At 55.0% G+C, this 13,044-nt stretch overlaps 1 protein-coding gene across 1 annotated transcript in view; it reads left to right on the top strand.

Moving 5' to 3' along the window:
* Positions 1-13,044, top strand: part of INTS3 (integrator complex subunit 3) — a 144,176-nt gene that overhangs the window by 109,480 nt on the left and 21,652 nt on the right. The window contains 7 exon segments of the mRNA XM_077463837.1: positions 719-822; positions 2,053-2,097; positions 2,188-2,307; positions 5,945-6,098; positions 9,621-9,689; positions 9,795-9,870; positions 10,280-10,393. Coding sequence (XP_077319963.1) covers positions 719-822; positions 2,053-2,097; positions 2,188-2,307; positions 5,945-6,098; positions 9,621-9,689; positions 9,795-9,870; positions 10,280-10,393 — 682 coding nt within the window.

Raw genomic sequence — 13,044 nt, 5'->3', positions numbered from 1 at the left:
GGGGGGGGGGGGGGGTGCCAAGATTCTCCTTCACTGCCCCTAGCAGCTTTCAAAGTTCCTCGGAGGAGGACTTGGGTGGTTTGCCTTGTGTTTGCTGTTTGGGCAACTTAGTTTTGCTGATTCTATGGGGAGGAGATGCGGCTTTTTTGTTTCAAGGGGAGGTGATGGAGCCAAGGATCTGGCCAGCGGAGGCGCTGGACCTGAAGAAGTTGCTTGAAACTTGTAACTGTCCAGGTGTGGAAGGCTGATTTTGTGGTGGTGGTGTTAAAGCTTGTCCCATTCAGTGGTGGATGGTTAGATGTCCGAGGTGGTGGTCTGAAGAAGGCACTTCCTCTCTTGTTGGCTTTGTTAGTGTAGCTCCATAATAGCCTTTGTAGCACCATAATCCCAACTTCCTATCACTGCTGTGATACCAGGTAAACGGAGTGGAGAATTGCTTTCCAAGTATCGCATAGTTATGTTGCTCCAGGAGCCAAGTTCCAGGTAAGATCCTTCCTGTAGGGTTCCGATGTCCAGTAGCTCTTGACCTGCCGAGCCACCTGGCACCTAGTGTAGGCCTTAAACTTGGCACTTACCAAGTGGACTAATACTTTCATCACTGGAAGGGCCAATGCAATGTCGCCTACTCGTCTCCTTCCAGGCCTTGGTATGGCCGAGTGACAGGTGCCCTTCCAACAAGGAGGCTTAGGAGGTGAACGCTCTCTTCTCTTCTTCGCAGGATGAATTTGATTCAGAACAGTTGTCCGTTTTGGCTTCCTGTCTCCATGAGTTGTTCAAGCACCATTTCCGGGGAGAGGTCCTACCAGAGGAGATCACAGATGAGTAAGTGCCCCCCCCCTGACCCTTGCGGCCAGATGTTTTGTTCTTCTCCGTAAGGGCAGAAAGGCTTCTCGATCCAAAGCTCTTGAAGGGGTCATGGGTTACAACTGAACTGAAGCTAAAAGTGAACGGGTTTCTGACAGTACCAGGTTTTTAGGGTCGTTTAGTCAGGCAAGGCAGAATGTGAGGGGGCAATAAGGGTGATGAAGCCCATAAATGTGGAGCTTTAGCGGTACACCGTACTGCCAGCAGTATACCGGCCACCGTCTGAAGGATCACGTATAACATTGTGAGGTAAGATATGTGAGACCATGGCCTTGTAGTGGTCATATCAGTGCAATATGAAGGACTGAGGGTTGACCGGGACAGTAGTGCAGGCAATTTTGGCCTTTGAGTCGACGGTATAAGTGTTTTGTAAAAGAGGATCAAAGAATTACATTGGTGGACTCTGTGGGACGCTAGGCCTTTGGGGTTGGGTTGGATGGTACCACATAGAGACACTGGGGTTGGTTGGGTTGGATGGTACCACATAGAGACACTGGGGTTGGTTGCGTTGGATGGGACCACATAGAGACACTGGGGTTGGTTGGGTTGGATGGTACCAGATAGAGACACTGGGGTTGGTTGCGTTGGATGGGACCACATAGAGACACTGGGGTTGGTTGGGTTGGATGGGACCACATAGAGACACTGGGGTTGGTTGGGTTGGATGGGACCACATAGAGACACTGGGGTTGGTTGGGTTGGATGGGACCACATAGAGACACTGGGGTTGGTTGGGTTGGATGGTACCACATAGAGACACTGGGGTTGGTTGGGTTGGATGGTACCACATAGAGACACTGGGGTTGGTTGGGTTGGATGGGACCACATAGAGACACTGGGGTTGGTTGGGTTGGATGGTACCACATAGAGACACTGGGGTTGGTTGGGTTGGATGGGACCACATAGAGACACTGGGGTTGGTTGGGTTGGATGGGACCACATAGAGACACTGGGGTTGGTTGGGTTGGATGGTACCACATAGAGACACTGGGGTTGGTTGGGTTGGATGGGACCACATAGAGACACTGGGGTTGGTTGGGTTGGATGGGACCACATAGAGACACTTGGGTTGGCCTCAAAGGAAATGGCAGTGGAATATTCAGACTGATCGGGATTAATGACACTTTGTTGGACTTCCTACATTGGTTTACCTGTTGCCCTCTGACAATGTTTGCATGTATTTATCAGGTCCCTGGAGGAGACTGTCGGGAAACCCCTCTACCTGATATTTCGGTAAGTCTTCCTTCCATCCTCTTTACTCAGCCCAGGCTCACCAAGACTTTATCACCTTCACTTTTTTCCTTTTATCTTCTCTGTCTCCAGAAACCTGATCCAGATGCAAGAAGATAGCAATGGCTTCTCCCTTCTTCTAGACTTGCTGTCTGAACTCTATCAGAAACAGCCCAAGATTGGCTATCACCTGCTGTACTACTTAAAGGCCAGGTAAGGTGATATGATAGGTTGGGTAGCAAAGACTGGCATAGGATGGGCTGGGGAATAAAGAGGGGTATACGATAAGCTGGGAAACGGAGACTGCAGTATGATATGCTGCGGAGTGGAGACTGGTATGTGATAGGTTGGATAATGGTGACTTGAGTATGATAGGATGGAGGAATGGATACAGTTATACGATAGGTTGGGGAACGGAGACTGGCATTTGATTGGTTTAGGAATAGAGAATGGTATATTATACCCTGGTGAAGACTGGTATACGATTGGTTGGAGAACTCAGAATGGTATACATCAGGTTGGGGAAAGGAGACTGGAATACACTTGGTTGGGGACCAGAGACTGGTATATGCCAGGTTGGGGGACCGGAGACTGGCGTTTGACAGGTTGGGGGACCGGAGACTGGCGTTTGACAGGTTGGGGGTCCGGAGACTGGCGTATGACAGGTTGGGGGTCCGGAGACTGGCGTATGACAGGTTGGGGGACCCGGAGACTGGCGTATGACAGGTTGGGGGACCGGAGACTGGCGTATGACAGGTTGGGGGTCCGGAGACTGGCGTATGACAGGTTGGGGGACCGGAGACTGGCGTATGACAGGTTGGGGGACCGGAGACTGGCGTATGACAGGTTGGGGGACCGGAGACTGGCGTATGACAGGTTGGGGGACCGGAGACTGGCGTATGACAGGTTGGGGGACCGGAGACTGGCGTATGACAGGTTGGGGGACCGGAGACTGGCGTATGACAGGTTGGGGGTCCGGAGACTGGCGTATGACAGGTTGGGGGTCCGGAGACTGGCGTATGACAGGTTGGGGGACCGGAGACTGGCGTATGACAGGTTGGGGGACCGGAGACTGGCGTATGACAGGTTGGGGGACCGGAGACTGGCGTATGACAGGTTGGGGGACCGGAGACTGGCGTATGACAGGTTGGGGGACCGGAGACTGGCGTATGACAGGTTGGGGGTCCGGAGACTGGCGTATGACAGGTTGGGGGACCGGAGACTGGCGTATGACAGGTTGGGGGACCGGAGACTGGCGTATGACAGGTTGGGGGACCGGAGACTGGCGTATGACAGGTTGGGGGTCCGGAGACTGGCGTATGACAGGTTGGGGGACCGGAGACTGGCGTATGACAGGTTGGGGGTCCGGAGACTGGCGTATGAGGGTTTTGAATATGATGGGCGGGGTGGAGGGGGTTTGGAAACTAATATATGATGGGGTCACTGCCATGTGTGGCGTCGGCTGTGAGTTCCCCTCCCCTCCCCCGGCAGGGTCTGTATCAGGTCAGGGATTTAATCCTCCTCATTATTTTTTTTCTTCTACTTAATAACATCCAGTGTCTGTTCTCTGCGTCCGGATTGTTTATTGCAACTAATTAATTGGCAGAACAAATTTCCCTCCTAATCAGGGAACACGACTTCCTGAATGATGAAATGTTTTCTCTGTTCTGAGACATGGCTGGCAGTGCCCTCTGCCCGGACCCCCGCCTTGCCCTTTGCCCGGACCCCCACCTTGCCCTTTGCCCGGACCCCCGCCTTGCCCTTTGCCCGGACCCCCGCCTTGCCCTTTGCCCGGACTCCCGCCTTGCCCTTTGCCCGGACCCCCGCCTTGCCCTTTGCCCGGACCCCCGCCTTGCCCTTTGCCCGGACCCCCGCCTTGCCCTTTGCCCGGACCCCCGCCTTGCCCTTTGCCCGGACCCCCGCCTTGCCCTTTGCCCGTTGCCCTTTGCCCGGACCCCCGCCTTGCCCTTTGCCCGGACCCCAGCCTTGCCCTTTGCCCGGACCCCCGCCTTGCCCTTTGCCCGGCCCCGCCTTGCCCTTTGCCCGGACCTCTCGCCTTGCCCTCTGCCCAGACCTCTCGCCTTGCCCTCTGCCCAGACCTCTCGCCTTGCCCTCTGCCCGGACCTCTCGCCTTGCCCTCGGCCCGGACCTCTCGCCTTGCCCTCGGCCCGGACCTCTCGCCTTGCCCTCGGCCCGGACCTCTCGCCTTGCCCTCGGCCCGGACCTCTCGCCTTGCCCTCGGCCCGGACCTCTCGCCTTGCCCTCGGCCCGGACCTCTCGCCTTGCCCTCGGCCCGGACCTCTCGCCTTGCCCTCTGCCCGGACCTCTCGCCTTGCCCTCTGCCCGGACCTCTCGCCTTGCCCTCGGCCCGGACCTCTCGCCTTGCCCTCTGCCCGGACCTCTCGCCTTGCCCTCTGCCCGGACCTCTCGCCTTGCCCTCTGCCCGGACCTCTCGCCTTGCCCTCTGCCCGGACCTCTCGCCTTGCCCTCTGCCCGGACCTCTCGCCTTGCCCTCTGCCCGGACCTCTCGCCTTGCCCTCTGCCCGGACCTCTCGCCTTGCCCTCTGCCCGGACCTCTCGCCTTGCCCTCGGCCCGGACCTCTCGCCTTGCCCTCGGCCCGGACCTCTCGCCTTGCCCTCGGCCCTGGGCTGGGAAAACCCTCCACCGTTGCTGAGCTCCTACTGTTGGCCTAGCTATTCAGGCTTGAGTAGTACGAGTCATTGACCTGGAGCAAACACGCGGCAATGGAAAGCACCATTGCTGAGATTTACCTACTTGTCCCCTACCTGACAGAAGGCTGAAATGACAAGAGTGGCCTCTCCTTGTATCTCCGACCCAATCGCCTCTGGACGAGGAACACAAGTACCAGTAGATGTTGATGGAAGAACCTCAGACTGGAGATGCCAGCCCTGAGGATCCAGCAGATGATCAGGCCTGGAGTGTCGGGAGAACAGTAGCGCCGGCAGAGGTTAAAGGGGAACCCGGAGCGGCAGATTCAGGAGGGCGTGAAATTCTATAAACAATATGTACAGAGATAGATGCACAAAAACTCTTTCTTCACAGCAGGCAGTAACATCCAGCAAATACCAATAGGGGGCACTGTGAGAACCATGAACCAAAAGCCATAGAAGTAATGGAGCCCATGGAACCAAGTTACGAGACGTCCAAGTGTAGAATGTTCCGCTGCAGCGTTCTTTGAAGACTACAGTGACAAAAAAAAGTGTAGCAATAAGAAAAAGATAACAAACGCAAGGCAATATAATGCTTCTCCATAGCACTGGAGCCTGGGGGGGGCGGGGGGGACACAGCCGAAAGGCTTCAGCGCTTAACAGCAGCTTCGGTATTGAAGATGCAGCATGATGATGTCACACTGTGGGAGTATGTTGATGGGCGGGGCTACACATTTCAAGCCCCCTTGAGGCTTGACAAAAGGGGAGCATCCCACAAAACGCGTAGCCACACAGACACCCACCCGCAGAGCGGAATGAGCCCACTTCTATATGCGTTCGCACGACTAGCCACAATTCGGTGTCGTGTTTTCGGGGATCAGACAGATGTACCCAAGGAGGGGAGATGGCTGCCGTGGTCAGGGTGAAGTGCCATGATCGGGAATTGGTGGGGTGGATAAAGTCTTCCTATCGCCACCATCTCCATCGCATGTCGACATCTGAAAAGCAAAACTGTTATTGTGGCCCCTCAGCAGTTGATAGGATTTGATTGAAGGGAGATTGTGATTGGTTGGTGGGAGGGGCTTGTTTCTCTGCACACTGTATGGGTCTCGGATCGCACCCATCGCACTTTGACTCCATTTTGGCCTCTAATTCTCCCACCATGGCTTCCTTTCTGCAGCAAAGCCGCAGCCGGGAAGATGAACTTATACGAGTCGTTTGCTCAGGCCACCCAACTCGGGGATCTGCACACCTGCCTGATGATGGACATGAAGGCCTGCCAGGAGGATGACGTGCGTCTGCTGTGTTACCTGACCCCCTCCATATACAGCGAGGTACAGCCCACTCTAGGCATATGAAGGAATTGATGGGTAGATCTGAGGGGTGATGGTGCAGGAACTGGGTTGATCTGAGGGGTGAAGGTGCAGGAACTGGGTTGATCTGAGGGATGAAGGTGCAGGAACTGGATTGATCTGAAGAGTGAAGGTGCAGGAATTGGGTTGATCTGAGGGGTGATGGTACAGGAACTGGATAGATCTGAGGGGTGAAGGTGCAGGAACTGGGTTGATTTGAGGGGTGATGGTGCAGGAACTGGGTTGATTTGAGGGGTGATGGTGCAGGAACTGGGTTGATTTGAGGGGTGATGGTTCAGGAACTGGGTTGATTTGAGGGGTGATGGTGCAGGAACTGGGTTGATCTGAGGGGTGATGGTGCAGGAACTGGGTTGATTTGAGGGGTGATGGTGCAGGAACTGGATAGAGCTGAGGGGTGAAGGTGCAGGAACTGGGTTGATCTGAGGGGTGATGGTGCAGGAACTGGATAGAGCTGAGGGGTGAAGGTGCAGGAACTGGGTTGATTTGAGGGGTGATGGTGCAGGAACTGGGTTGATTTGAGGTGTGATGGTGCAGGAACTGGGTTGATTTGAGGGGTGATGGTGCAGGAACTGGGTTGATTTGAGGGGTGATGGTGCAGGAACTGGATAGAGCTGAGGGGTGAAGGTGCAGGAACTGGGTTGATCTGAGGGGTGATGGTGCAGGAACTGGATAGAGCTGAGGGGTGAAGGTGCAGGAACTGGGTTGATTTGAGGGGTGATGGTGCAGGAACTGGGTTGATTTGAGGGGTGATGGTGCAGGAACTGGGTTGATTTGAGGGGTGATGGTGCAGGAACTGGGTTGATTTGAGGGGTGATGGTGCAGGAACTGGGTTGATTTGAGGGGTGATGGTGCAGGAACTGGGTTGATTTGAGGGGTGATGGTGCAGGAACTGGGTTGATTTGAGGGGTGATGGTGCAGGAACTGGGTTGATTTGAGGGGTGATGGTGCAGGAACTGGGTTGATCTGAGGGGTGATGGTGCAGGAACTGGGTTGATCTGAGGGGTGATGGTGCAGGAACTGGGTTGATCTGAGGGGTGATGGTGCAGGAACTGGGTTGATCTGAGGGGTGATGGTGCAGGAACTGGGTTGATCTGAGGGGTGATGGTGCAGGAACTGGATAGAGCTGAGGGGTGAAGGTGCAGGAACTGGGTTGATCTGAGGGGTGATGGTGCAGGAACTGGGTTGATCTGAGGGGTGATGGTGCAGGAACTGGGTTGATCTGAGGGGTGATGGTGCAGGAACTGGGTTGATCTGAGGGGTGATGGTGCAGGAACTGGGTTGATTTGAGGGGTGATGGTGCAGGAACTGGATAGAGCTGAGGGGTGAAGGTGCAGGAACTGGGTTGATCTGAGGGGTGATGGTGCAGGAACTGGATTGATCTGAAGAGTGAAGGTGCAGGAACTGGGTTGATCTGAGAGGTGAAGGAACAGGAACTGGATAGATCTGAGGGGTGAAGGTGCAGGAACTGGGTTGATTTGAGGGGTGATGGTGCAGGAACTGGGTTGATTTGAGGGGTGATGGTTCAGGAACTGGGTTGATTTCAGGGGTGATGGTGCAGGAACTGGGTTGATCTGAGGGGTGATGGTGCAGGAACTGGATAGAGCTGAGGGGTGAAGGTGCAGGAACTGGGTTTATTTGAGGGGTGATGGTGCATGAACTGGGTTGATTTGAGGGGTGATGGTGCAGGAACTGGGTTGATCTGAGGGGTGATGGTGCAGGAACTGGGTTGATCTGAGGGGTGATGGTGCAGGAACTGGGTTGATCTGAGGGGTGATGGTGCAGGAACTGGGTTGATCTGATGGGTGATGGTGCAGGAACTGGATAGAGCTGAGGGGTGATGGTGCAGGAACTGGGTTGATCTGAGGGGTGATGGTGCAGGAACTGGGTTGATCTGAGGGGTGATGGTGCAGGAACTGGGTTGATTTGAGGGGTGATGGTGCAGGAACTGGATAGAGCTGAGGGGTGAAGGTGCAGGAACTGGGTTGATTTGAGGGGTGATGGTGCAGGAACTGGGGTGATCTCGGGTTTAGGTGCAGGAATTGAGTTGATCTGAGGGGTGAAGGTGCAGGAATTTGGGTGATCTGAGGGGTGAAGGTGCAGGAATTTGGGTGATCTGAGGGGTGAAGGTGCAGGAATTTGGGTGATCTGAGGGGTGAAGGTGCAGGAATTTGGGTGATCTGAGGGGTGAAGGTGCAGGAATTGGGGTGATCTCGGGTTTAGGTGCAGGAATTGGGGTGATCTGAGGGGTGAAGGTGCAGGAATTTGGGTGATCTGAGGGGTGAAGGTGCAGGAATTTGGGTGATCTGAGGGGTGAAGGTGCAGGAATTTGGGTGATCTGAGGGGTGAAGTTGCAGGAATTGGGTTGATCTGAGAGGTGAAGGTACAGGAACTGGGTTGATCTGAGGGGTGATGGTGCAGGAACTGGGTTGATCTGAGGGGTGATGGTGCAGGAACTGGATAGAGCTGAGGGGTGATGGTGCAGGAACTGGATAGAGCTGAGGGGTGATGGTGCAGGAACTGGGTTGATCTGAGGGGTGCTGGTGCAGGAACTGGATAGAGCTGAGGGGTGATGGTGCAGGAACTGGGTTGATCTGAGGGGTGATGGTGCAGGAACTGGGTTGATCTGAGGGGTGATGGTGCAGGAACTGGGTTGATCTGAGGGATGAAGGTGCAGGAACTGGGTTGATCTGAGGGGTGAAGGTGCAGGAATTGGGTTGATCTGAGGGGTGATGGTGCAGGAACTGGGTTGATCTGAGGGGTGATGGTGCAGGACCTGGATAGAGCTGAGGGGTGATGGTGCAGGAACTGGGTTGATCTGAGGTGTGATGGTGCAGGAACTGGGTTGATCTGAGGGGTGATGGTGCAGGAACTGGGTTGATCTGAGGGGTGATGGTGCAGGAACTGGGTTGATCTGAGGGGTGATGGTGCAGGAACTGGGTTGATCTGAGGGGTGATGGTGCAGGAACTGGGTTGATCTGAGGGGTGATGGTGCAGGAACTGGGTTGATCTGAGGGGTGAAGGTACAGGAGGGGTGAGGGTGCAGGAACTGGGTTGATCTGAGGGGTGAAGGTGCAGGAACTGGGTTGATCTGAGGGGTGATGGTGCAGGAACTGGGTTGATCTGAGGGGTGATGGTGCAGGAACTGGGTTTATCTGAGGGGTGAGGGTGCAGGAACTGGGTTGATCTGAGGGGTGATGGTGCAGGAACTGGGTTGATCTGAGGGGTGATGGTGCAGGAACTGGGTTTATCTGAGGGGTGAAGGTACAGGAGGGGTGAGGGTGCAGGAACTGGGTTGATCTGAGGGGTGAAGGTGCAGGAATTGGGGTGATCTCGGGTTTAGGTGCAGGAATTGGGGTGATACGAGCGGTGAAGTTGTTGGGAGGTGGTTGGGTAATTCAATAACTTAGCAGCCTGAGCCATGCTGAGCGATCTGGTTTCGGCTACACAGCAGGGGGGGGATCTCTCACTCTCGTCTCCCTCCAGTTTCCAGACGAAACGCTGCGGAGCGGAGAGCTCCTGAACATGATTGTGGCCGTCATAGACTCCGCCCAGGTAGGGGTTCAGCTTGTAATGTGTAGTAATGGATATGTGTGAGCAGAGCAGTGCGGAGCTCTGTAGGGGGAGGTGCGGTCCAGTAACGTCCTGTGTGTGTCTCAGCTGCAGGAACTGGTGTGTCACGTCATGATGGGGAACCTGGTGATGTTTCGGAAGGACTCCGTGCTCAACATTCTAAGTAAGTTGTGGATTGAGTGCCTGGGGTTTCGGCAGGGTGGGGGGGGGTTGCTCTGTTACCTATTTCATTATATATTTTTTTTCAGGTATTTTTATAGTGCCGATGATTTACACAGCATATTTGCATATTGTACGTTCATATCAGTCCCCGCCCCCGAGGAGCTTACCATCCAAGATCCCTATCTTGCATACAAAAGGCTCTAGAGATGGCCACTTTCTGGTGACCCACCCCTATGTACAACACATAGCTCAGTTTGTTTTTGGGTAACGCATAGAAGTTGGGACTTTTCTTCATAGTTGTCGGGATACAATGATGTTCTCGGCTCTATTTGATGTCACATTATTGGTACTGAGGTGGTCACATGATCCTGAGTGGGCGGGGCAGTAAGGTCTGTGTGTCTCTCTTCCAGTTCAGAGTTTAGAATGGGAGACCTTCGAACAGTACTGTACGTGGCAGCTCTTCCTGGCCCACAATGTCCCATTGGAGACCATCATCCCCATCCTGCAGCATCTCAAGTACAAAGGTGAGTTGGTCTGTCAACCCGGAAACACATCTTTTTCTTTTCTTATAGCGATCGTCCCGCCTCTTCCCTGACATTCCTTCACCTACCTCCTCCTGTCATACTGATCCACCCGCCGACCTGCCTCTTCCCTGACATTCCTTACTCCACCTCCTCCTCCTCTCATACCGATCCACCCACCGGCCTACCTCTTTCCTGACATTCCCTACTCCACCTCCTCCTCCTCTCATACTGATCCACCCACCGGCCTACCTCTTTCCTGACATTCCCTACTCCACCTCCTCCTCCTCTCATACCGATCCACCCACCGTCCTGCCTCTTTCCTGACATTCCTTACTCCACCTTCTCCTCCTCTCATACCGATCCACCCGCCGGCCTACCTCTTTCCTGACATTCCCTACTCCACCTCCTCCTGCTCTCATACCGATCCACCCCCCGGCCTACCTCTTTCCTGACATTCCCTACTCCACCACCACCTCCTCTCATACCGATCCACCCACCGTCCTGCCTCTTTCCTGACATTCCTTACTCCACCTCCTCCTCCTCTCATACCGATCCACCCACCGGCCTGCCTCTTTCCTGACATTCCCTACTCCACCTCCTCCTCCTCTCATACCGATCCACCCACCGTCCTGCCTCTTTCCTAACATTCCTTACTCCACCACCTCCTCCTCTCATACCGATCCACCCACCGTCCTGCCTCTTTCCTAACATTCCTTACTCCACCACCTCCTCCTCTGCTACCGATCCACCCACCGTCCTGCCTCTTTCCTGACATTCCTTACTCCACCTCCTCCTCCTCTCATACCGATCCACCCACCGTCCTGCCTCTTTCCTGACATTCCTTACTCCACCTCCTCCTCCTCTCATACCGATCCAACCACCGTCTTGCCTCTTCCCTGACATTCCCTACTCCACCTTCTCCTCTCTTACCGATCCACCCACCGGCCTGCCTCTTTCCTGACATTCCTTACTCCACCTCCTCCTCCTCTCATACCGATCCAACCACCGTCTTGCCTCTTCCCTGACATTTCCTACTCCACCTTCTCCTCTCATACCGATCCACCCGCCGGCCTACCTCTTTCCTGACATTCCCTACTCCACCTCCTCCTCCTCCTCCTCCTCTCATACCGATCCACCCACCGGCCTGCCTCTTTCCTGACATTCCCTACTCCACCACCACCTCCTCTCATACCGATCCACCCACCGTCCTGCCTCTTTCCTGACATTCCTTACTCCACCTCCTCCTCCTCTCATACCGATCCACCCACCGGCCTGCCTCTTTCCTGACATTCCCTACTCCACCACCACCTCCTCTCATACCGATCCACCCACCGTCCTGCCTTTTTCCTGACATTCCTTACTCCACCTCCTCCTCCTCTCATACCGATCCACCCACCGTCCTGCCTCTTTCCTGACATTTCCTACTCCACCTCCTCCTCCTCTCATACCGATCCACCCACCGTCCTGCCTCTTTCCTGACATTCCCTACTCCACCACCACCTCCTCTCATACCGATCCACCCACCGTCCTGCCTCTTTCCTGACATTCCTTACTCCACCTCCTCCTCCTCTCATACCGATCCACCCACCGTCCTGCCTCTTTCCTGACATTCCCTACTTCACCTATCTCCTCCTCTCATACCGATCCACCCACCGTCCTGCCTCTTTCCTGACATTCCTTACTCCACCACCACCTCCTCTCCTACCGATCCACCCACCGGCCAGCCTCTTTCCTGACATTCCCTACTCCACCACCTCCTCCTCTCATAGCGATCCACCCACCGTCCTGCCTCTTTCCTGACATTCCCTACTCCACCACCTCCTCCTCTGCTACCGATCCACCCACCGGCCTGCCTCTTTCCTGACATTCCCTACTCCACCACCTCCTCCTCTCATACCGATCCACCCACCGTCCTGCCTCTTTCCTGACATTCCCTACTCCACCACCTCCTCCTCTCATACCGATCCACCCACCGTCCTGCCTCTTCCCTGACATTCCCTACTCCACCTCCTCCTCCTCTCATACCGATCCACCCACCGTCCTGCCTCTTTCCTGACATTCCTTACTCCACCTCCTCCTCCTCTCATACTGATCCACCCACCGTCCTGCCTCTTTCCTGACATTCCTTACTCCACCACCACCTCCTCTCATACCGATCCACCCACCGTCCTGCCTCTTTCCTGACATTCCTTACTCCACCTCCTCCTCCTCTCATACCGATCCACCCATCGTCCTGCCTCTTTCCTGACATTCCCTACTTCACCTCCTCCTCCTCTCATACCGATCCAACCACCGTCTTGCCTCTTCCCTGACATTTCCTACTCCACCTTCTCCTCCTCTCATACCGATCCACCCACCGTCCTGCCTCTTCCCTGACATTTCCTACTCCACCTTCTCCTCTCATACCGATCCACCCACCGTCCTGCCTCTTTCCTGACATTCCTTACTCCACCACCACCTCCTCTCATACCGATCCACCCACCGTCCTGCCTCTTTCCTGACATTCCTTACTCCACCTCCTCCTCCTCTCATACCGATCCAACCACCGTCTTGCCTCTTCCCTGACATTTCCTACTCCACCTTCTCCTCTCATACCGATCCAACCACCGTCTTGCCTCTTCCCTGACATTCCCTACTCCACCTTCTCCTCT

The sequence above is a fragment of the Lithobates pipiens genome, unplaced genomic scaffold (assembly GCF_037356315.1).
Source record: "Lithobates pipiens isolate NorthernLeopardFrog02 unplaced genomic scaffold, aLitPip1_a1.2 Scaffold_30, whole genome shotgun sequence".
Lineage (NCBI taxonomy): Eukaryota > Metazoa > Chordata > Amphibia > Anura > Ranidae > Lithobates > Lithobates pipiens.
Note: the sequence above shows the minus strand (reverse complement) of the source record. Positions and strands in the feature narration are given on the sequence as shown.